General features: G+C 39.9%; 1 protein-coding gene across 1 annotated transcript in view; it reads right to left on the bottom strand.

The window, feature by feature from the left end:
• DLG2 (discs large MAGUK scaffold protein 2) overlaps positions 1-23847 on the bottom strand; it is an 856812-nt gene that overhangs the window by 80957 nt on the left and 752008 nt on the right. Inside the window, exon 15 of the mRNA XM_013943075.2 lies at positions 22178-22292. Within this exon, the coding sequence (XP_013798529.2) occupies positions 22178-22292 (115 nt within the window). The remainder of the gene's footprint in view (positions 1-22177; positions 22293-23847) is intronic.

The raw sequence follows: 23847 nt of genomic DNA, 5'->3' as shown, positions 1-23847 counted from the left end.
AAATCTAGATCCTTTTGCCTTTGGGGAGAGATATGAGTAGAAGGGTAATTTCCTGGAAACTGTTTCTAAAACCTCATTAGTCAAAGTAATCATTAGCATTAGCAGGAAAAATAAATGATTAAATTGGATGTTAAAATAAACGCTGAAGCAGCAACATCTGAAGGAATTTATTAAGGAACATTTTTATATGTTTATGCCTTCTAATAACCTAGATAAGACAAATATCATAATGTTCATGAGAAGAAATGCCTCGGAGAAAGAAGATGCCATGTCTTCCCTAAAGATATCTTTGTTTTTGTCTCTTGCTAAATGATTGACAGGGTGAAATATGAAATGTTTAACTTCTAACTGACAGAAAACAGTAACATGGGTCTGTAATGATGGTACCCGGGAGTGGCGGAGTGTCCTACTTATCAGTATTTTAAAGCGACAGCTGCTAGGTCTTTTGCAATGTCTGCAGAATGGAGACTAGAAAAAAAGGTATGTCTTCGCCGCAAATGCCATGAAACTGGCCCTCACAAGACAAAGATTGAACAGGAGGTGTTGGGTATATAAGAAATAATTGTGTTGAATAATAAAAAAATCCTTAAAACTCTTTACATCCACGTAAAAATACCCTGACATTTCTGCATCAACTTAATACAGATGTATGGTTTCACTGTCTATCCATTTCCATCCAGACTGAGACATTCATCTTGAAGATTTTTTTTCAGTCTAGATGCATTTCCTAAAGGAAGTTAATTATAAAAGGATGCACATGCCTTAGTATTAGGCTACATTTACGGAGTTTGACATATCTGCAGCAGAGAGTACTCAGTATTGCCAAGTGGTTTGCACACTCACTGTTCAAGCCTCATCCCGTCTAGCACATACCATCCACACTGGTTTGAGATCTGCTTTGAGCCCATGTCACACCTGATGGCCCTGAGAAATAATTATTTTATGTATGTGGTATTTTTCCTGTTCAAAGTGGCACATGTAATGTGAACAGTATGTTGTAGCCTAGCAGACTATGTTTTATAGCATGACACCAGAAAATAGTGTTGCATGCCCTGAACAAGTGGCATGATCAAGTATGGGGATCTCTGAGAGTAAGAGTCTGCTGGGATAGTGTAGCCAGAATGCGTTGCGCAAAGGGGACCAAAGCTGGTGATGTCTTATCCCTACTGTTCAGAGAAATCTCTAGACCGAACAGTCCAAAAACTAATATTTCCATGTTTGGTGTTGAAGGGAACTAGCTAATTTGCTCCAAGAGAGAGTTTGGGAGTAAACTAACAGTAAATTGTGAACAGACAAGTTCCTGGGTGTGAACTGGGCTGCTAAGTTATCTGATTATGCAATTATACCCAAAGATTTGTGCCACAGAAAGTAACATATTTTTAGAAATCACATCATTTTGTTGGTAAGATAAAGGCATATCCAACATATTACATTGCAGCAGCTGGAATTCCTATTTCGGAGTGAATTCATTAAAAACAAATGTGGCTCACAAGATAAATTAACTGTGATTTTTTTCTTTGCTAATCATTGATATTGTCTTTAAAATGTCCTGCTAGTTTAAGAGCTTCTTTGGGAGAAAATGGTAGCTCTGAGAGTTATACAACACCATGAAATTCCAGACTGGCATGTGATTTGTTTTAGATATGTGTGACTGTGACTGTGATTGTAATTGCCTTGGACTTTCTTGATGATCACTATTCAGAAAGCTTCAGATTATCCTGAAAATCAGAGCCATTTCTAATCCTACCTCTTTAATAGTTGCTTGAAGTACAGCAGGGTAAGAGGGTAGAGAATATGAGTCCTATGATGAAACTTTCTGGGGACTGATAGATTAGTCAAAGTTGAGAATAAGAGTCAGACTGACTCATTTTAGTGCCTAAAATGGACTTGGCTGGATTTTAAGCAACAAAGTCTTGGTACAAAAATCAGAGTGCCTGCTCCCTTCAGCAGCACTTGTATTTTAGACTGCATGTGCTCACATACATTTATAAGAAGCTGGATGTCTCTCTCCCTCATTTAAACATTCCTGGAATTCACATTAAAGGCAGAGAAGTATTCAGATTGCATTTAATCTGTAAAGGGATCAATCTTAGTATGCTTAGACTATACCTAACAAACACATACAAAATTGAATGCAGAAAAACCACAAAAACATGCAAAAATACAGCTATGTTATTTACCTTTTTCTAGAAGCCTTGTGGTTAGAAACTCAATTAGGCATAGGAGATTCAAATTTTTCCCACACCACTGGCTAAGGAAGTGGGAGATATAAATTCAACTCCCTCAACCCGTCAAAGGGATTCAGAACTCTCTCTTCTTCATAGAGTGCCCTAAGCACCATGTTACCAGGTGTGACAAGGACATTTTTTCTCCCCTTCCCTTGAAAGGACAGAGTGACCAAGTGGTCAGGCAGGCTAAAGCTTGGGAGCAAGAAGTTGGTGGAAACCTCCCAACTGGAGGCTCAGGAATTTGGCTGGGAAGGAGCAGTCCTGGCTCTCATCTGTGAGTCCAGGATTGCTTTGGTTGAAGCAGTAACAATGCAAGGACAAGGGATATGCTCCTGCCAGGATATTTTGCAAAATGTGAGCAACACCAACCTCGTTACTCTCTCTTCTTCTTTTTGATGCTATTTTAAAGAAATTGCTGCTTAATAAAGTGCCTCTTCTCATGTATGTAACTTTACTTTCAAATTCCCAGAAGAGTTGGTACTTAATGCGGACACTGAAGCTGGGCTTTCAGCAGGAACGAGAATTTAGACATACACTTGCATTTAGCTTTTCCTCTGGGCTAAATCCAGGCCAGATTGATGGACTCCCCAAGGTGTTGTGGTGGTCTGTAATGGAGCTACGTTAAGATTTATTTGGCCAGACTCCCTGCTCAGCAAAGCACAACAGAATTCCCTGCTCAACCCATCTTTCTATTTACTGTACACAGAACTTATGTAACGAACCCAGGCATCTTAGATCAGCCTCTGTGGGCCAGGCACTTATTTATTAGGTGTTGCATTGCCCAAGCTGGGCTGCTATATTGCTCGTAATACAGCCCGAAAATTGTATGTATTCCCTTCATTTGCACAGGTGGTATTTGAGTCAGCTACACTCATTGCTGATTCATCCACTCTGTGCTGCTTGAGGATTGCTTACTCTTACAAGCTACCTAGGAAAATGTTCTTAAGAAAGCCAGTTCCAAGCTTCTCCTCTCATCAATAAATACCAATGCTTTTATAACAGGCTACTAAATTTAAATGATACTCCACTTTGACCTAGAAGTCTATTCTCCTTGACTGACTGAAAACTATTCAGTATGGAGAGTGGTGACTCAAGGTCTGGCCCATTTTCTATTGTCTTGAGTGAGAACAAGAGTGTGCCGTGTTGTTGAATGGCAACATCAATTCCTTAAACACTGTGGAGTGAGATCAATGAAAATAAATCAATATATCACTTTAAAAATGGTGGCATCTCCTCTCATAGGCTTGTCCTTAGGAGATAAGAAAAAGGAGGTAGGGAGCAATATTAGCTGCTAACACAATAAACCAAATCCTGGGAAGTCCTGCAGAAAGTAATTCCCTTCCTTCACAGACTGTCACCTAATGGGATTATCTCAAAGCTCACTTACTTTGCTTCCTGTCATTAAGAAGACCAGCTCATCCTTCACTTTTACTAAAAAAACCCTAGAGGTTTACTAAATAAAATGAGATTATCTTCTCCCTGCATATCATAAGGAAAAGGATAAGAATAGGATTTAAAATAAGGCAAGAGTGAAGTGATAGCAATGAAAAGACTTACATTATTCTAAATGGTCTGGGAGAGCTTGAAAAATCAGAACGTTAAACTATGGGGACTGCCACACTATCATGTCTTACTTCTATTTCCAGTTAACATGAATCTGAAATGAATTTTATGACCTTCCCTCTATTTTTATGTAGTGATACCAGTCTCATGAAAAGGTAGAAAAAGTACAGGTGGAACAACTGCTTAAAAAATCACAGAGAGAATATGCTGGATTTAATGACAGCATTGTGGCTGCCCTAAATGGAAAGTATCATGTTATCACAGAATCACAGAATGGTTGAGGTTGGAAGGGACCTCTGGAGATCATCTAGTCCAACACCCCTGCTCAAGCAGGGTCACCTAGAGCACCTTGCACAGGATTGCATCCAGGCGGCTTTTGAATATCTACAGAGAAGGAGACTCCACAACCTCTTTGGGCAACCTCTTCCAGTGCTCTGTCACCCTCACAGGGAAGAAGTTTTTTCTCATATTCAGATGTAACTTCCTGTGCTTCAGTTTGTGCCCGTTGCCTCGTGTCCTGTCGCTCGGCACCACTGAAAAGAGTCTGGTCCCATCCTCTCGACACCCTCCCTTCAGATACTTGTACACGTTGATAAGATGTCCTCTCAGCCTTCTCTTCTCCAGGCTAAACAGGCCCAGCTCTCTCAGCCTTTCCTCATAGGAGAGATGCTCCAGTCCCCTAATCATATTTGTAGCCCTTCGCTGGACTTGCTCCAGCAGTGCCACATCCCTCTTGTACTGGGGAGCCCAGAACTGGACGCAGTACTCCAGATGTGGCCTCAGCAGGGCTGAGTAGAGGGGGAGGATCACCTCCCTCGACCTGCTGGCAACACTCTTCCTGATGCACCCCAGAAGACCATTGGCCTTCTTGGCCACAAGGGCACATTGCTGCCTCATGCTTAACTTGGTGTCCAGCAGCACTCCCAGGTCCTTCTCCACAGAGCTGCTTTCCAGCAGGTCAACCCCCAACCTGTCCTGGTGCATGGGGTTATTGCTCCCCAGGTGCAGGACCCTGCACTTGCCTTTGTTGAACTTCAGGAGGCTCCTCTCTGCCCACCTCTCCAGCCTGTCCAGGTCTCTCTGAATGGCAGCACAGCCCTCTGGTGTATCGGCCACTCCTCCCAGTTTGGTATCGTCAGCAAACTTGCTGAGGGTGCACTCTGTCCCTTCCTCCAGGACACTGATGAAGAAGTTGAACAAGACTGGGCCCAGTTCTGACCCCTGGGGGACACCGCTAGCTACAGGCCTCCAACTAGACTCTGCGCCACTGATCACAACCCTCTGAGCTCTGCCATTCAGCCAGTTCTCAATCCACCTCACTGTCCACTCATCTAGCCCACACTTCCTGAGCTTGTCTATGAGGATGTTATGGGAGACAGTGTCAGAAGCCTTGCTGAAGTCAAGGTAGACAACATCCACTGCTCTCCTCTCATCTACCTAGCCAGTCATTCCATCATAGAAGGCAACCCAGGCAACCATAGTCTGTCTTGGCAAACCAGGGAGCTTCAGGACTCTGGTGGAATCAGACATATCCCCAAGGTGTTGCCATCGTCTGTACCTGAGCTACAGTAAAGAGCAGATAGACAGGGATGGACAGGGGATTTGTGGCAATTATTGCACTGGAACAGCATTATGTTTATGTTTGTATAATGTGTAGAAATATGTTTTCAAACAACGAACATTCTTCTGTTTCCATTGTCCCACTTAATTAATTACAAGGGGTGATTTGTGTGAGAAGCAGACAGACTGGAAGTAGAAGGCATTTACAATTGGCTAATTATGGCTTATCTGATGTCTCATGAAATTTGAGAATATAGAATGGATAAGAATTCACTGTGATATTCGTTATTTCAAAGTGAATTGTGATGTTATTCAGTTGAGCAGAATTCTCAGAGCACTAAAATGGTTCATTGAGAAAGGTGTATTTTTTTAATGGCTATTTCATTTGCATATTGATGCAAGGATGGCAAGACAAGAAATGTATATCAAGGGATGGACTATAATTTCAAAACACTGTACTGGGGGACAAGTACTGAACAGCAGAGTCTCACTAATTTGCTTCTCATTTAAACTCAAAGAGTAAAAGCTTTCTGTAACCATAATCACAATGAACATGCTCTATGTTTGTGTATTTCAGCCTGAGTCCTAGATAGCTAAAATCCCGTCAACTTCACTCTAAGTTCCAGACAGAGACAAAAGCAAGGCTGTAAAGGGTTGAAAGATGTGAAATGTAATGATTGTAGCTGTGCTATTGAAGTAATGAAGAGCTGAAAAGCATGACTGATGAGCTCTTAAATAATAGACTAATGAGCAAGATGCCTGTAGTTCATCAAAGGCCTAATGGAAATCTACACAAGGTACCTGTGGTATGGAGAAAGATGTGGAAGCCAGGAAACATCCAGATATAGCTTTTAAAGAGAGAGAGAGCAACAACAGGACAGAGCAGAGTTAATCATTTCAGCTTGTACATACGTTTCATGAATGTTAACCAATTAGTGCATAGTAAAGGTGTGATGGAAAATAACTGGCAGATAAGCATGATTTAATGTATAGAGAACGGACAGATTATGAGTAAAAGAAAGATGCAGTTTGGATTTTTTTGATTTGGGCTACTAGACAGTTAGATGCTACTCTGCGATGTTTGAACACTGACACCCCATGATAAATGCAAAAATGCCGATTATGGGGTGGAAGCAGGAACAGGCTACAACGAAGGAATTTAGAAAGTGTCTGGGCAGTACATTCCTGACAAATCCAGTCTCCAGTCAAGTTGTGTGACTGCATAAGGCAGAGTAAATCTGACTCCCGGAAGAAGGAAAACCAGATCCCAGAGCAGTCACCTGTGGCCAGTGGGTGAGCATCTGCCTGGTGGAACAACAGTAGAGGGTTTGGGCTCCCTGGGCACCTGGACAACCCACTGAGCCCAGCAGGCCACTAATGGTCAGTGAGACAGTGCAGTCAGTGGGAGAGGCAGATCCTGCAGGAAAGCAGATGGTGGGTATATGAGAACTTCAGTATCAGGCCATGACATTTTATTGGCCTGTTACTGCTTCAGAATATGAGTACCTCACAATTTTGTAATGAATAAACCTCCTGGCACCTGTTCAGCAGAGAGAAGTTCTACTGGGTATTTCTCTTCCTGATAGGAAGATGTGGATCCAAGACATGTGGATATTGAGACAATCAGACGAAAACTCCAACTTTCTAAATCAAAGACCATTGACCTAACCAAAGGACTATTCTGTTATTAGACATCTCTCTGGATTCGTAACTATGTGGAAGTTTCCCGGACAAGTTCAGAAGTCTACCATCCTTTCATATATAGGGAATATCCTCAAGAAGGTGTAATATGCACTCCCCACTGTGGGAAGCCACCTCCTTGTTCCATGTCCCTTTGGGGGGCTTGGCATTTACCCTTGTGTAATGGGAATAGGAGCTGTCTCTGCTCCAGAAGGAGACAAAGGTGTTCCAGCCAGCTGGCTATAAGGGAACAGAAATAGGAAATGGCTCCTTCTAACATTACCTTCTCTTGCTCATTATGAGAAGAAGGCTGAATGAGGACTTCATAATTATTCAATGATTGTAATTTTTAGCTGCAAATACACTAGAGTCAAACTGTAAAAGCTATTTCTCCATTAAAGCAGTAGATACAATTTCACAGGCCTTCAAGAAATGTAAAGAACAGTCCACTTTTACAGAATAAGGTTGCACAGTAACCCCAAACTATACTAGAGCTAGAATAAACAAACACTTTTTTTTCTCCCAGCACAATTACCAGTTAATCAGCTGTCAGTGAAATATATGTCAGACAAAATCCTGGCAGAGGAAACTTCAGCCTCTCTTGTAGACAGCTGATTTTACCAGTGAAATAGTCATTTAGCTCAAACAAACTTTTGTTTATTCTTGTAACTGGAGAGGACAGGTTTATTCTGTGCACAAACTGAGAAAAAGTCATTTATAGAAATAAAGAATAATTTTTGAGTCTCAGACCATCATGTTTATTTCAGAAATATTTATATGAGTATTCTTCACTAGTTCTGATTAGACTAAATTACTTCTGTTGGTACTTCATTTTCAGAAAAGTAGTCAGCTCAGCTGATATTTTTGAATGATCTTCACCCCATAAGCTCTTACTATCATGTACACAAAGAGATCAGAGGTGAAAGAAGCATCAAGAAAACATATCCAGTATTTGAATTTAAGAGGTTGTACTGCTTCTGGCATAAATACTCAGAGACAATCCTACTGAAGTATTGAGTCAAATGTCAGCAAGTCTAATTTCTAACAATGCTCAGAGAGAGCAAAAGTGTTATATTGCCCACATGCCACATCATACCTAAGCCTCTCTTCTGGATGTAGCTTTTCTTGTAAAAAGAAAGAGACAGTTACAAGGAAAGTTCCCCATTTCCTTCTTGAAAAGACCAAGTCCTTGACTTAGAAGGTTATACCTTTAGAGTAAGCGTGGAGAGAGATCAGATGCCAATAATCTTGGACTGCTATCAGCTTATTTCCAGAATTACAGCTCTGCAGAGGAATAATAGAACTTAAAACTCTGCAGACTTTTGTTCTTGTTTGTTCTGCCTCTCATAACGGAAATGGTTTAAAGGGCAGATGTGTGATACGTTTTCAAAAATCCAATCTCTTTTCACATACCTAATTCAGAAGTTTCAGATATATTTTGAGCTCAAAAACTTCACAGTTCTAAGACTGAAAGACTCTCCAATCATTTTTTCAAAATCTATTTTATCTCCAATAGCTGCAAGCAGGCATCCTACAATGACCAAACAACTGATCGTAGTGTTTCAGCACCACTGCATATCACTCTAACAATATACCTGTGTATTTTTAGGTCCCAAATCAATGAAGCATCTAAGTGCCTCAATTCCAGAATAACACCACTCATCTTCTTCCAAATAGGAATTCTTTGTGTTCTTTAAACAGGCAGGGCACTACTAAACAGGAACTTTGGCAATAAAACTCTTATTAACACTACGACTTTTGCTTGAGTCATGATGGCTTTATATGACCCCTGTGCAGCAGTTAGAACTTGATTCACACTTTGTTAATCATTAGTTTTATTGACTACAAGTGGGTTTTACTGCTGTTTGTCCTTTCATGTTGGCATGGCAACTGGTCAGGAAGTCTAAGACATATTATTATTCAGAATAATTTCATTAGTGCATATACTTATCTGTCTGTTCTTCCCAAATAACATAATTCTATTTCAAATTCATTCACTGCTGCTCTGGAATAAATATATATACCATTACAGTTGATAGAAAAATAGATGTGAGTATTATAATGCACTGGGGTATGTACTAAATTTTCATGGGTGGAACACTAAAAGCTCTACTGCAATAACTTAGTATTTTTATAAAATTCCCTAAAAAAGCAGCACTGAAACCTTAGTACAATTGAAGAGTTCTCCCTTAAAATTTCAAAACTCATCAAACCAAAGTACAGATTATCCTTTTGTTTATCCTGACACAAAACAAGAGTTGCTGCACTGAACCAAGAAAAAATAGAGCAGTGAAAAGGTTTAGGTAAAAGAAACTTTTGGCCCTTCTGCATACTGTCAACACTAAAGAGGAACATGTTCTCATGCCTGCCCAGTGCCTGATGCCTTTGGGATGCTAACACAGAAAAATAGAAATAAAGTAGTTTAAGAAATACCCACCACACAACTCTTTCACACTCTGCTAAGAGGAAAGCAACCTCCTCTGTTACAGACTCTAAATTCAGAAATGGCCTTTGCATTCAACTGCATAATTTTCAAGTCAGTTCAACCAATTTCCATATTATTTCATAGCTTCAGAGAGAAAAAACATCCTATCTACTGATTGCTATCTCTTTTACATTTTTTTCTCCAGATGTCTTGCAGCCAAAGATGCTGAAATTCTCCCTGAATGCTAAACTATCATCTGTTGAATTTTATCCAATCTTTTAAAGAGTTGGGATGTCCTTAAACTGAAAGTATAGGACAGTATTGCTGACTGAATCACTGTCTACTACTTGTGCAGCAGACAGACAAAAGCAGATAAATTGATTACTGAAGACAGGGAAATAAAAAAAAAAAATCCCTGTATTCCTAACAATGTTCTGTTTAAGCATTTTCTGAATCTTAGCGACAAACAACAATATGAATGAATATGAACTAAAAACCAACAACTTAAAACATACAAAATCCTGAAGACATTAAGAAAATAAAAGATGATGGCAGGTTTAATAAAAGGTCATACTTCCTGGCCTATGGAGCCAGAACTCATAAGAATCAGATTTGAAGAAGTGTCCTATACTGAAATCATGGAGTTCCTCACAACTTTCACAGAAGCATTAGGAGTGTGATTCTGACCATGCTAATGTGAGTTTAGATCACCCTTGTCTCTGTAAAGAAGTACAGGTATGAACTCAGGAACAGACACTAGAGTTCTAGACAGTAATGGTATATGTTAAAATTTAGTTATTTAAGTGATAAATTTGATAATAAATTAATAATAACTGGATGTGATAAAAATCTGTCTGTAAAACCCTGTCTGGAAAAGACACTAGGGCAGAATGATTGCAGAGAGCAAATGTATGTCCCAGAGCATCTCATAGGACATTATGTTTGCATCTCCTTCTTGCAGTAGAGCCTGCTTGTTAGCAATAGCTCTCCATGGATGTGATAATGCTCCAAGTGCCAGTATCAAAAGGACAAAATAGTTTTCAGTGCTAATACTGAAACAGAGATACTATGAACCATGTTAGAAGCATTGCTTCTGCCATGCCCTCGGCAGTTCCACTGAAAATGTTTTCGGTTCCGTTCACAGTCTCATTTAAGCTGTTTTCAAGATGCATTCACATAGATATCCATTTCTTTGTGCAGAAAGACTTGAAGAAACCGTGGACATTTTTCTGATTTAAACTTTACTTCTGGTACAAAAGGAGTTAATAATTCTCAATATGACAAATCTTGACAGATGAATGAAAATCCAACTGGTTGGTTGCTGAGGAGAACAGTTGAAAGGACTAGACTGTGACTCTATGTCTTGAACTGTCTGCAATAAAGTGGGAAAATACTGCTTGAAGGCCATTAGGCTTGGCTTCCATTTCATGATTGATAACCTATGATCCTTATCTGTAGAAATTGTCTTACAGACTCTACAGAAAGGAGTAATTACAACAGTCAGTCATCGCAACCTCTACCTGAATTCAAAAATATCTCAAGGACATCAAGAAGAGAAAGTGTGTCTGCAGAGACAGTGCTTGTTAAAAGGGAAAATTGCAGACGTTTTTGGATCCCAGAAAAAAAGGAATATCGATACTACCTGGAAATGGAAAGGACACATGTATCATTACCCGCATGCTAAGGTAAAAAGTATTCCAAACTGGCGTAACTAAAATATAAGTGGTTAGAAATATCAGGTTACAAAAAAAATCCATGTATTCCCTCAAGCCATTGCTTCCCTCCTATTTTTTTTTTTACAAAGCTTTCAGGGGCTATCCACTATGCGAAGTCCCTTTTTGAACAACTAGGAGGAAGTTGTGAGAGCAGAATTAAGAACATGCTGTTGCTTTCTCTGTAGGCAGTGGTTTGTATAGCAGTAAATATTATGTGCTGCTAGCAGATGCATTGATAATTATAGCAGCAAAATAAATTGGGTAAAAGAATGGGGATGTCTGCAAGGTCAGCTGAAAAGAATAAGAAAAAGAAAAAGAATTTCAGGAAAGTGAGTGATTTTTTTCTTTACATTAGTTCCTATTTAGTGAGAAACATCTGGCAAACTCTTTACTGAAGAGCTCTATTAGTCTTCTTTTATTTGATACATCTGTAGATAAAGCAAATAAATAAAGTACTTGTAAGAGAAGCGTGACCTGAAGTCGGAGTCTCCAAAAGAGATGAAATCAGAGGCATGGAAGACATATAGACATATACATCTATATGCACCCTCTCTGAAATGTTTTTCTACTCTGTGTGCTCCCATCCAGTATTCATGATGTGAGGCCAATTCACAGAAAATCAAATCTCACTTACCCAGGAAAATGTGGGAGAGGCATGAAAGGAGAAACAGGGTAAGCAGTGCAAGCCCTGCCTTTGCACGGCAGCCTGCCAGGGTAGATGCACCTGCACTGGATGGGATTCCCACCCTCACCTGGACACTGGCTTCCTGTATCGACCAGCACCACACCACCATCACCTGCAGCAAACTTTGCAAACAAGCTGCTTAACATCTATTTGATACAAAGGCAATGAGGTCCCAGGCGTTCTGCTGCAGAACCTTGTCCACCAATTCAACAGGAAATCAATCAACGGGGATGGAGTTGCTGAGGAGCTCCCTATGCCCCCCATCCCTGATGGGCAATTCACTGCATCCTTCACAGGCTCACTGTAGAGTTAGCACAGTCATTTCTATTTCTGATGATAAATAAAAAGATATGGTAAAGCACACTTACTCCCCCTCATCCTTATCCCTTAACACAACCGTGCTCTCTTCACATAGACAGACCTTCTTGCTGTGAAAGATTCTCCTCGTTTATCTTCATTGGAAGGCACTTCAAACGGAAATTCCCGCTCCTCTTTTAGCAGGGTTATTTCCTGTTTCAGCACTGTTCTCAGCTTGGTGATCAATGCAGCTAATTTGGACAACCTGTTCTGCAGCATCTTTATAGCCTTTTTATTTAAGATGCTTAGGTGGAAGGCTCTTTAATAGAGGCCAAGCAATCTTATTTCTTTCTCTCACGTTGGCCACTGTGCTAAGAGCCTCTGCTAGCTTACACTGTGCCCATGCACGTATTTCGATTCCCAACTTTTGACTGTATTCCCGTGAGCTCTTATTTCAATGGGTTTTCTAGTCTACATGCATGATCTAACCTACCGCCTTGTACTTTTCCAGTCCTTTACTGAGAAGTGTACAAACTGATGGTGTCCTATTATAGCTGTTGACATGGAAACATCATAAGAAAGTGTTCGCTAGATTAGGGTGCTTTTTCAAACAGAACAGACAAGGCTTAGATGCACGGTTTGCTGACTCACTTTCAGCCATTTTAAGCTGCAGACAGTTTATCTTCATTGTCACTTTTCCCCCCTGTACTGACTGATCATGGTCTGAATCTCCATCTAGAAATGAGGCCATCTGAAACTGTGACTGTTTTGCTTATTGAAATCTCAAATAAATCACATTCCCCGACATGGCCAAGTTTTTCATCATCTTCTCCTGACTTGGAAATTATTCTAGCTGACACTTCCCTGCCTGATGAAGTGCTGAACCAGAAAAAAGCCAGTCCCACTGGGGAACTGGGAAGCAGAATCTATGTGCAATGAAAATCTATTAAAGCATCTTTTAAGAAAAGAAAAAAAGTGCACTGCTTCTTTAGCGCAGGAGTCATACATCAAGCACATTACCTGTTCTCGGACATTATTTAAATAATTTATAAAACAGAACAATAAGGAAAATGGCCAGCAGTACATACTACTTACTCCTACTAAAGTTGCTAATAGAAAAGCTGTTTCAGCAGGCATTAATAATTCAGCACTGAGTATACAATTTCTCAACCAGTTATTTCACATCTACCAAGTTTTACTGATAATGTTAAAGATAAGATGAATCAGAAAAGAATAGCTGTGATAAGGAATGTCTTTATATTCTGAACTTTAAACCGAGCTTGTTGTCTGCGATTACTGTAGGCCGTGGTTTATCCTCCTGGGGCTCAGTCCTTCAGGGTGCTAAGTACTATGCGCATTAGCTCTTAATCTGGAACACAAAGTATTCAATGACTTGCAAAGCCACAGCCAGATAAAAATAAATCTGCTTTTTTGTCCCTGTTCAGGACAACTGGATAATCATCCCTTGATAATAAGCTTGCTGGGTTATTGGTTCACTCTGCAGCAGCGAACAGCGCAAGAAGCCCCCCTGCTCCCGGGCCTCCCCGGGCAGCACAGTCCAGGCTGTAATGCAACCCACCAGCCGCCCTGCAACTCCCCTGGCTCTGCGTCTCCAGACCACGGATCGGACTTCCAGGGAGACAGCTCGCATCGGCGCGCTAGAAGTGAAAAAGTACCCGAGACGCAGGACTGGCTTTTAGGGAGGAATCAATTGTATTAACTTCATACCGGCTATGTAAGACTGGCAGATGTGTTAAACACAAAGATATGGGGGAGAGAGCGGCTGTCAGAACCAGAGATGAGACTGTTTTGAGTGATTTGTTTACGTGTTCGCTTTTCACTCTCCATTAACTGCTTCTTCTTTGCCTGTGAAATGTTATTAAAAACTTGCAGACTAACCTCAGTTTTTCTCAACTGTTCAGTACTATCAATATTGAAAAAAAAAAGATAAATAAAAGAAATATAAGGAATATATATAAGGAATATAAGGAATATATATAAGTGTGCATATGTGTATGTATATGTATAAGTGTGTGTGTATGTGTGTGTGTATATATATATATATGTAAGTAAGTGTTAGGAAAACTGTAGTAGTTTGTGAGGTGGCTAATAGTTTCAGCAGGCTATATATGAAGTACCTCAATTTTCACAGTCCTCAGGTAGGTGAGGCATACCGCTGTATTTACACCATCACAGTTCAGCCCTTTTTTTAGCACCATACCATTTTTTAGCAAAATACCATCAAAGGATAAGCCTGAAGGCTGTTGAATTGTGAATACTCCAAGATTAATAATTCTCACATCCATCTTTGAGATGAGAGTGGCAATATAGTGTGTCTTAGTTAAGGGTCTCCAGTTAAGAATCTATGAAAACTTCATGGACATAATTCAGAAGAAGTGCTAAATGTCTGCAGCTCTTACTGACATCAGTGAGAGGCCACATGTACTCAGCACCTCAAAAAAAAAACAACAAAAAAAACTTCTCTCCACATATTTCTAGTTCTTTAATTTTTAGTTGATTTTTTAAAATTTCTCATTTAGTCTGTAATTAGTTGCAGGGGCATAAGGAACATGATTCTTTTCATAAAGGCCAATGAAATCATCCTCCAAGCACATAAACAGTCTGAGTTTCATAAGGAAACGTTTCATTTGCATTGCCAGATACAAGAGGTGGTCTCATTTTCCTGCTTCATTTTATAGATAATCATAGGTTTTGTGAGCCAGATACTCTAAACTTGAATTTCAAAATAATAAATAATCTTTGTATTGGACCTACTGCCCATTTTACTTGGTGATTCTTGTCTTCCAGCATGTCTCCCAGCCTTCTCCATTCCTCAGTGTCTCAGATTATTAATAAGAAGCTGAGTAGTTATGAAATTATATTGATTTTGTTCCTGAAGAGCCATCAGGGAAAAGACTGACCCTCTTTGCTTTGAAAACTAAAGATATGCATCGTTTCCTTGGTTATAAATCTGAGCAGCTCTCACTGAAGCCATTGAAAATGCTCACTGCTGCCAAAAGGATCTGGAGACCACCCTATATTCAGAGAAATAACAGCTAAATAATAGTAATTGAATATTCAGAAACTCATACTTAACCAGTACATGCAAAATGAGTAACTTCTCAAACAGGTTTCAATTTTCTAGTTTGAAATGGCATTTCAAATGCAAAGACCCACTTCACAAGGGTAGGTTATACGCATACATATCCAACCATTCCTGTACATGTCTGCTAAACGCTCTTATAAAACCCAACTATCTGTATTATGCCATTTAACACAGATTTTCTGAATGCATTTTTCCTTTCTGTGCTATAATTTGGACCATCGAATTGCCTAAGAATAATCCAAAGCAAGTGAACAAACTGTACTAAATTTCCACTTTCCTCCACTTACATGTCAATAAAGGGAATTCTAATAGTTTCTGTCATGCCATTAAAGCACAATCACATATACGTAAGCGCTAATGATTTCCCTATCAAAATAAAACATTAATACCTAGGTACCAAACTCACTGACATTCAGTCTCCAGAAATCCAGACTGACCTTCACTGCTCCAAAGCCTGAAAGAAACGTACAGCGTGGCAATGTAGCTGGAATCATAAGCTCATCCAGTTTGATACCCATACATATTGGACACATGGGCGCTATCAATATCTCTTAATAGTGCTCATGAAAGTGGCAAATGAAAGGAATCGTGGGGTATAAGAACAAGTGGAACAAAACAGACTGTTTAGATGGGTCTGCCAGCATTTCCAAGCTGTGTTGAGATGTCTTACTGAAACAGCAACAGCAGAAGCATTCACAGCACAGACATATACCGCAGCAATAGAGCCTGATATTACAGCTTCTTCAAAGTATGCACATGCATGCAGTGTGTGTGTGTGTGTGTGTGCGCACGTGTGTGCGTGTGTACATGTATGCACTCATGAGAGAGAGAGAGACCTTCAGTGTGGGTGCAATTCAGCTCACCCAGCTTTAAGTGTCTATAATGTAGATGTTTACATCACAGCCAGTCACCTGAGGCTCCTTCCACTTGACTGTGAGAAATAGACATTTTTAGGGCATGCTTCGCCTGAGCAATTTTAGATGTCTACTTCTAGATGATATGAATTATCCTCTAAAAGTGCCAATTGCACTCCACTGACTCTAAAGAGAGACTAGGCATTTAGCTTAAAGGAAGACATATGCAATGTACTCATGGTTATAACACGTATGTAGAGAATATATATACACACACATATATACAAAACGTGTATAATGTGTTCTCGCAGTGAGTACTTTAGGTATGATATTTCATACTTCTCTTGTTGTCTGCTCCCCTCAGTAACTCCCTCCAAAACCCCTTGATGAAATTTTATCTTTAACCCATTTCTCCTTCCAGATTTGCATGGTAGACCTTTCCACATCACATTTTCTAACTTTGTCACATGTTCAGATTTCACAACCAGGATGTCTCTGAAACTGTAGCTCTCTGAGGAGATTTCTGTCCATGGAGTTTTGATCTAATGCTCACTGCTCAATGCTTTGGGGATACACTACCTCCAAAAAAGTCAGGGAGACTGAACAGTGACTGTAACAGACTGTGTAAAACCAGCCTTGGATACCATGTGTGATCTTCACAAACTGTGACACCCAAACTCTTCAGCTGTAACTCAAAGTTCCCAAGTCAGAGGAAAATCTCTAAGCATTCATACGGATATGGCATCATGCGGATTTTGAAGAAGTTCACGAAACACACGTAGAGATGTGGAGATTTCCTAATGGAGAATTCATTGTGTTGGAAATCAGAGTAAACAACCAAAACCACCTCTACCTTGACTTCCTTTCAGCTGCTGCTAAGTTGCCATGGCAAATCTTCAGATTCTGTTCCTTACAGCTCAATAAAAAATGAACAAACCTCACTCATTTTTAACATATAATGTTTTGTGTTTGCGCAACACATCTATCAAAGACATCACTTTGTGTTAGTGAGTAAACTAAAGGCTTAACACTAATAGCACCTAGAAGACAAACATGTAGTGGACTAAGAGACACCTGTTTGCACTGCACAGTATTTTTATAATTAGCACAGCATGGGCAGGAACAAAAAGATTGACGTTAAATCTCCCCATTTTATCAGGAAAAGGCTCTGCCCTTCATTAGCACTTCCCAGCATCATGTCCTCCCCTGGATAATCTGTGAAATTGCAGCTGCAGAACCACTCCTTCCAAAATTACAGCTGGACCCAGCACTGTCCCGCCTCTGATTTCCATGTCTACCTGCACAGATAACTGCAAAGTTTGTATTGTGCTGATATATTTGCAAGTAGTGCAGCAGTTGAAATATTTGCATCTCAGTAAGCTCAGCTAGTGCCTTTACATAGGACAACAAATAGCCATGATTAGGTGCAGTGATTTTTGGTCACTGTTGGTATCAAACAGATTTAAAACAGTGAGGCAACAATGAAAGGACTATAGCATCCATAAAGCTTTCGTATAGCTACTCCAGAGTTAAAGACATTCAGACTAGCTGCATGTAGCTTTGCTCCTACCCACTGGAATTTTAAATTATAGACATTATTTCAGAAGCTGTCTGGTTTGAATAAGGATTAACACTATTTATCCTAAGCTTATCTAATTATTTTTCATCTGGAAATGACGCAAAAGAACATGTTAGATGATGCTTCGAAAACTTTTTCTTTGTACATTCAGCAGCAATAAAACATGCATTGGTGATCTACTTTTACCCTCAGAAATCTAGCACAAATAGTTTTAAGTTCAGGGGGAACCTAGTAAACCAACAGCAGAAACTCTTCTACCTATCTACGCTCTCAGCTTTCTTCAAAGCTTGATTATTTCACACCGAAGTTTCAATAGCTGGCTTGCTTTCACCAAACTTGGGGTTGTAAAGGACTGCACTTCCCCAATGCTTAACTCTTCAAAGGGCTGCCATGTGCTATAGCCTTTCGGTTAAATAACATGACCTTTCATAGTCACCACATGTTGGCTATGGACCTGGGTCTCAAAGGACAAAGCAAAGTGCGTATCTATTTTAAACCAACCAAATATATAATTTTACAGATTTTACAGATTTTAAAACCTTGAGCTGAAAAGCAATAAAGAAGATATTAATGTGGACATGAAGCACTAAAACCATATTTGCATAGCATAGCATTTAGCTGGTGAAGGGTTTGTTTACCTTTTCCGCTAACGAGATGACAACTAAACTCCAATGCATTAAAAAAGATAATAGTGGAAATTTTTAAGCCCCTAATTTCAGTTAATGAATCCAAAATTTATTTATTCACCTTCACCAATAAATTCATTATAAATAATAAAATTTGCCATGTTGCACATTCATTCTCTCTTTCTGCTTTTATTTCTAGTTTTAATTTCCTTATTGAAGAGATTTAGTGACAAAGAGGGTCCAGCCTCCCAAATACGTTAATAGCATTTCCTACTGCTCTGTCCTTCTCTGAAGTCTCTTGACACTTCAAATGCCTTTAGTGCCATGGACATTCTGATTATATCCCAGAGACATAAGGTGTCTGGCACAAAAGGAACAGATAATAAGAAATATTGCTGAAAACATTTTTCAGGAAATTTCTAAAAAATATTCCAGTAGGTATCAGGAAGTCTGAAGACAGACTGGGATAAAGAATGGAAAAAAAAGAAAAGAGTCAGAAACACAAAGTATGTAGAAACACAAAGTCAGAAACAAAGTACACACAGAAAAGAAGTCATGTCAGAGTTACATAATTTCTTCTGAACAAATTCTTCTCAATAATTTTCCTGCAGTATATATACACTGTTTAAGTGTGAATTTTAATAGCTTTCAGCCAGCTGCTTCTAGTCCTACATTCAACCCATTATGTCCATATTAAATTTTACCTCATTTCATTTAATATAATTTATAATCTCAATTAAAAATGCTGTGCTATAATAGTAGGGGGCTAGATTGCCCCCTAGATACAGATGTAGAAACAGACACTACGGAGAGAATAATCTCAATTTGGATGTCTAAAATAAGTTAGATGAATAGCACCCAGACAGATCCTTCCCTGGAAATGTCTTTTTCTTTCCATTGGCTCTGAAGGGAGCCCTGGGATGACTAGCTTGGATGTATATAGATGTATATGTTCTACACTAGACATTAAGAATTAAGGGAACTGTACAGCATTGTTTGCACAGTTGACAGGAGGCAAATAAAATGCAGGATCTAGAAGAAGTTTCACGAGCATGCCACCTTTTTGGAGAGGTTTTTCTAACACAGAAGCAGATGAACAGACTGATGCTGGCTGTGATGGAGTTTCTTGCAACAGAGGCAAAGTCCTACAGCCCAGTGAAAACCAGAAGTCCTTGGCAACGGGGGAAAATCACAGACTGCAGGATAAAGAAGAAAACCCTGCACCCGGTGATGATACTCACTGTCAGATCTGTTCACAGAGCTTTTCTTTTTCTCAATCACTTTTCTGTTGGCTTTTCTATGAGCAGATGTTAACACTGATTTTTAATTTTTACTACCTATATGGAACTTAATTTTATTTTTCTTTGTACTGCCTAAAATACAGATATTTACTCTGATTAAGCTCTCTGGCTAAAAAATAAATGTGCTTGTATTCAGTGAAGGACAGCAAAATCACAACATCCCAAAGCAAGAAAAACAGCAAGCTTGAATCATAAACTTGGCATCACAACTACAGATTTGTAACATATGGTAATTTGTCTCTAGTTCTCTTGCAGTTGCTGGCCAAATTAGTCCATTGGAATAGAGATGTCCTGAGTTGTAAGAATATCAAAACAATGTTAAATCCCAGAACTTCTTACATGTGGCCTTGGCTGAAAAGATTTTATCCTTAAAGTGCCTGGAAAATTTACATCTCAGAGAACAAGCACATTTCCCAACCCACATTTATTTTCTCCACGGTGCCTGATGTAGACATAAGTTACCTTTGTAATTAGTGTATATGATTTGAACCAACAGTGCCTAACGCAATGCTCCAGGCACTGCCACACTACAAACACATTATAATAGGCAAAATACAGAGCTTCTCAAATAGGCTTCCAGCAGAGTTGGACACGGCCAACTTTGTGGGCTTGACTGCACAAATTCATGCTAATAAAAATGATTGATGTTTTTGAGGTTTTTCTGCTTGAGAGGCTCAGGCATATTTTGGAACAATTCTGGAATAAAAGAGCAGATTTTGCATTTATGATTTGGAAAGTGATATTTAGATATATACCTAAGACAACAAAGATTCCTGCAGTGAATCACCCGGGCATATCAGCCTCATGAGACAGACCATTTTCAGAATTCATGAACTAGCAGTAAACCAAGCTCATCGGTACGCACAGAACAATAACATATAGAAGAACTAGACTAGTCCAGATGCAGCACAGATGTATTAGCTTGGCTCAGGATGCAAGCTCAGAAACCTTGGTCCTCAGCAGGGCTTACAGGCCAATGTTGAGATGAGGTAAACTGAGCTCTACTGCAGCTCAAGCTAGTAAGTCGTGCAGGCCACTGCTTTAGACACTCTTGTGTGTAGATGTGAGTTGACTCACATTTTGCTGGCTTGGACTTGCACCATTCTTGTCCCACATTTTGGGTTCCTGGCCTACCTCAAGCAGAGTAAACTTGGATCTTCCTCCACATGTCCCATGACTAGTTTTTCTTAAAATGCAATTTCAGAAAGTTAACCAATGCTCTTGACTACAAAGTTACACAGCCTTTGGTCTGGAAATAAACCTATAGCGGGTGGAATAGCTCCAGAAGTAAACACAAAGTCAGAGAGGCCGGAGAAGGTGAGAGGTGCATCTAAAACCATGACAGTTCCAGCCTAATCTGGCCCAATAGCTCTTTTACTAGTTACAGTGATCCATATCCTTCCAGTCCTTGCCCTTTCTGGCAGCAATATCAATTAGTTCCTTAATGTGGTTGCTGTCCACTAGAATAAGACCATCACTGCTAACATTTCAGTGTTTCCTTCCTTCTGCGCTACCTTATCCCCTCATGCTGAGGGCATAATGACAAAATGTAGAATTTAGCCTTAATTGGATCTCTGCAATGTTATCACCTGAATTAGCTCCCGCATGAATAATTATCACTGCCTGGAGGCTGACAAATTGCTTCCCTCTACTTCACGATCGTCAAGAATTTCAAATTAGATGCTGAGCATGAGGGAAAAAAAGTAAAAAATGAAAAGCCTAGAGAAACATTAAAAGCCTAGAGAAGCGTAATTATTAAGATTAGTAAAATATTTGGCATGGAGTCTCATGCTTGCCTGGACTTCCAAAAGATGGGACTGACAGCATGAACTTTGTGAGGTGCAACTGTGCAACACCCAGTCTTTAGGCCAGCAACGACTACTGCAATAGATTTACACAGTCAAAGCAAAACTATAACTGCTGCCACTGCCTGGCTCACACTTATGCAGTTCCTGTGTTATTCACTATCCCATTTAAGCCATCTGCATCATCTTGTTTAGTGTCTCATCTACCTATTTGGTCTTGCCAGATACATGGTAAATTCTTGGTAGCATGCACTGCAAGTCATGTTTTTATCCACATAAGGGCTGTACATATGCAAGGGGATAGCAACAGATTACCATGCATTTAGAACAGCATATAACAGCTATTCCTTGCTTTGTAAGAAAAGCATCTTGAGGAAGAAATGTTCTTTATGAGAAAATCATTATATGTCAGGACAAGGCTTTGCACAGACATGCAACACATCACTGCACCACAATATCCATCGCAGTTATTCAATGAGCTGACAACTGGTAAGAAATCTTCATCTCATAAAAACAAATCACTAACAAAAGTACAATGCTCTTTGAAAACTGCCTTGACATGATAGGATTAAGCAATAGAGCTTTATCTGATAATCATATTAATGTTGCTGCGCTTGTAAGATTGATACATTTCTCAATTCAAGTTTGGTTCCTCAAATTTCTTTCACCACCATGCGGAACCCACAATGCAAAAATCAAACACAGAGCAGGTAACTGCTGACATTTCCCCAGGAGAAAGCTCTCCCTGCTCACCTGACATACAGCGACCTCTTCTGATTAGTTCTCAGGGAGCCGGACCCAGAACTCATGCTGTGATTCATCATCTGCTCACGCAGGTCATGGATTTTTGCCTCAAACCGAGCGTACTCTGCAGAGAAAACAGAGGATAAAGATATTTTAGTTTCCTTGACCCACATAATCATTAGGGCTGCTAAATGCAAAAGAATATTAAATTAAACAGTGCAAGTCTTGTCCTGAAAATTGAGGTCTAATAGATATTTAAATTAATGTATCACCTTAGGTAAATATATGACCTCTTTATTGCGTACTTGAACATTTCAGCATGTTCTACACACTTACTGTGCAGTCCCCCACACACCTAGGCCCTCTCCCCTGCACTTTCAGGAAAGAAAATGAGGTTCAATGTGTATTGCTGAGTATCTCACTGACAGTCTGGGAAAAGGATGCTGAAACCAGGTCTCCACCTTATCATTCCTCCTTCCAAACAGGAAGTTTCCTTGCTGGTGGCTGTGGGATGCTGCACTAAAGTTGAATCAAACATTTAGTGTAAAATCCTGCTGAACTGAGGAAAGAAGGAGACAAAGTGACCACTGCTCTTCCCAGAGGAGGAAGTAGCTAAGACCTAGTTAACACCAGTGCAGAGACTTGCAGGGAATTCAGCACTGCAAACTCCTTGAGTTATATGTACAGAAACCCAGACAGTGCTTTGGACACATGTGCCACTTTACTTACACAGGACATTGAGAAATGGGCTCTGTTTCTTTTAAATAGTGAAGCAATAACTGGGTCTTATGGTGAGGGATCCCAGAGGCTCTGGACCTGTGCAAGAATGGCAAGAAAACCACTTTCCACATCTTATTCTCCTCCATCCACATCTTATTCTCCTCCAGAGTTAGGCTTGCAGCTTTATAAAGCACTGTGACCTGCCGACCAGCAGCCTGGGACCAGCATTGGGCCAAGGATTTGGCTAAAGGTGTATCATTCAGTGAGGCTCTTCTCTGAAGGCACGCTTCCCCTGTACAGCCTGGTCGATGGTCCCTCCTGCAACATCCTGCCCCTGTTCGTTGTGTGACTTTATGTGCAGAGTTTCAGGTTGAAAGAGGAAAACTTGAAGTTTTGGAAACAAGCTCAAGTCCTTGAAACCAACAAGGTAAAGGCAACACTCCAGCAACATGAAGAGTCATAATTCAACCTAAAATTCAGAGATTTACCAACGTGAGCTAGAAGACTGGCTTGAGGGGGTGGACAAAATCCTTTTCAGTGAGTCAGTGACACTTTGAAGGGTAAGATGTTGCAGACTGATGCCAGGAAGGGATGAAGTTGTTCTCTGCACCTCAATGTTTTATTTCTCTGCCTGCTTCAAAATGAGGGTCTGCATCTCCCCCAGCCACCTCTCAAGGCTGGAACAGAAATGAAACTATCATGAAGATTTACTCCCTTGGAGGATGGAGGTACCTCCCACCAGCTCACAACACCTCTAAATTTAAGCAAATAAATCTTAATTGTGTCTTTATAAACTATTGGCCTGTTCCATGCTTGATGGTGTTTAAGCTATGTGAGAATGCTGTAAGATAGCAAGAGTCTCATTTTTTTCTAAGAGAATTTTAGGCAGTATTTTTGTTTGACCATTTGCTGTTCACACTGACCCTGTTCCCAGATTGTCTAGATGCTATGCAATAACA

Source organism: Apteryx mantelli, chromosome 1, assembly GCF_036417845.1.
Source record: "Apteryx mantelli isolate bAptMan1 chromosome 1, bAptMan1.hap1, whole genome shotgun sequence".
Lineage (NCBI taxonomy): Eukaryota > Metazoa > Chordata > Aves > Apterygiformes > Apterygidae > Apteryx > Apteryx mantelli.
Note: the sequence above shows the minus strand (reverse complement) of the source record. Positions and strands in the feature narration are given on the sequence as shown.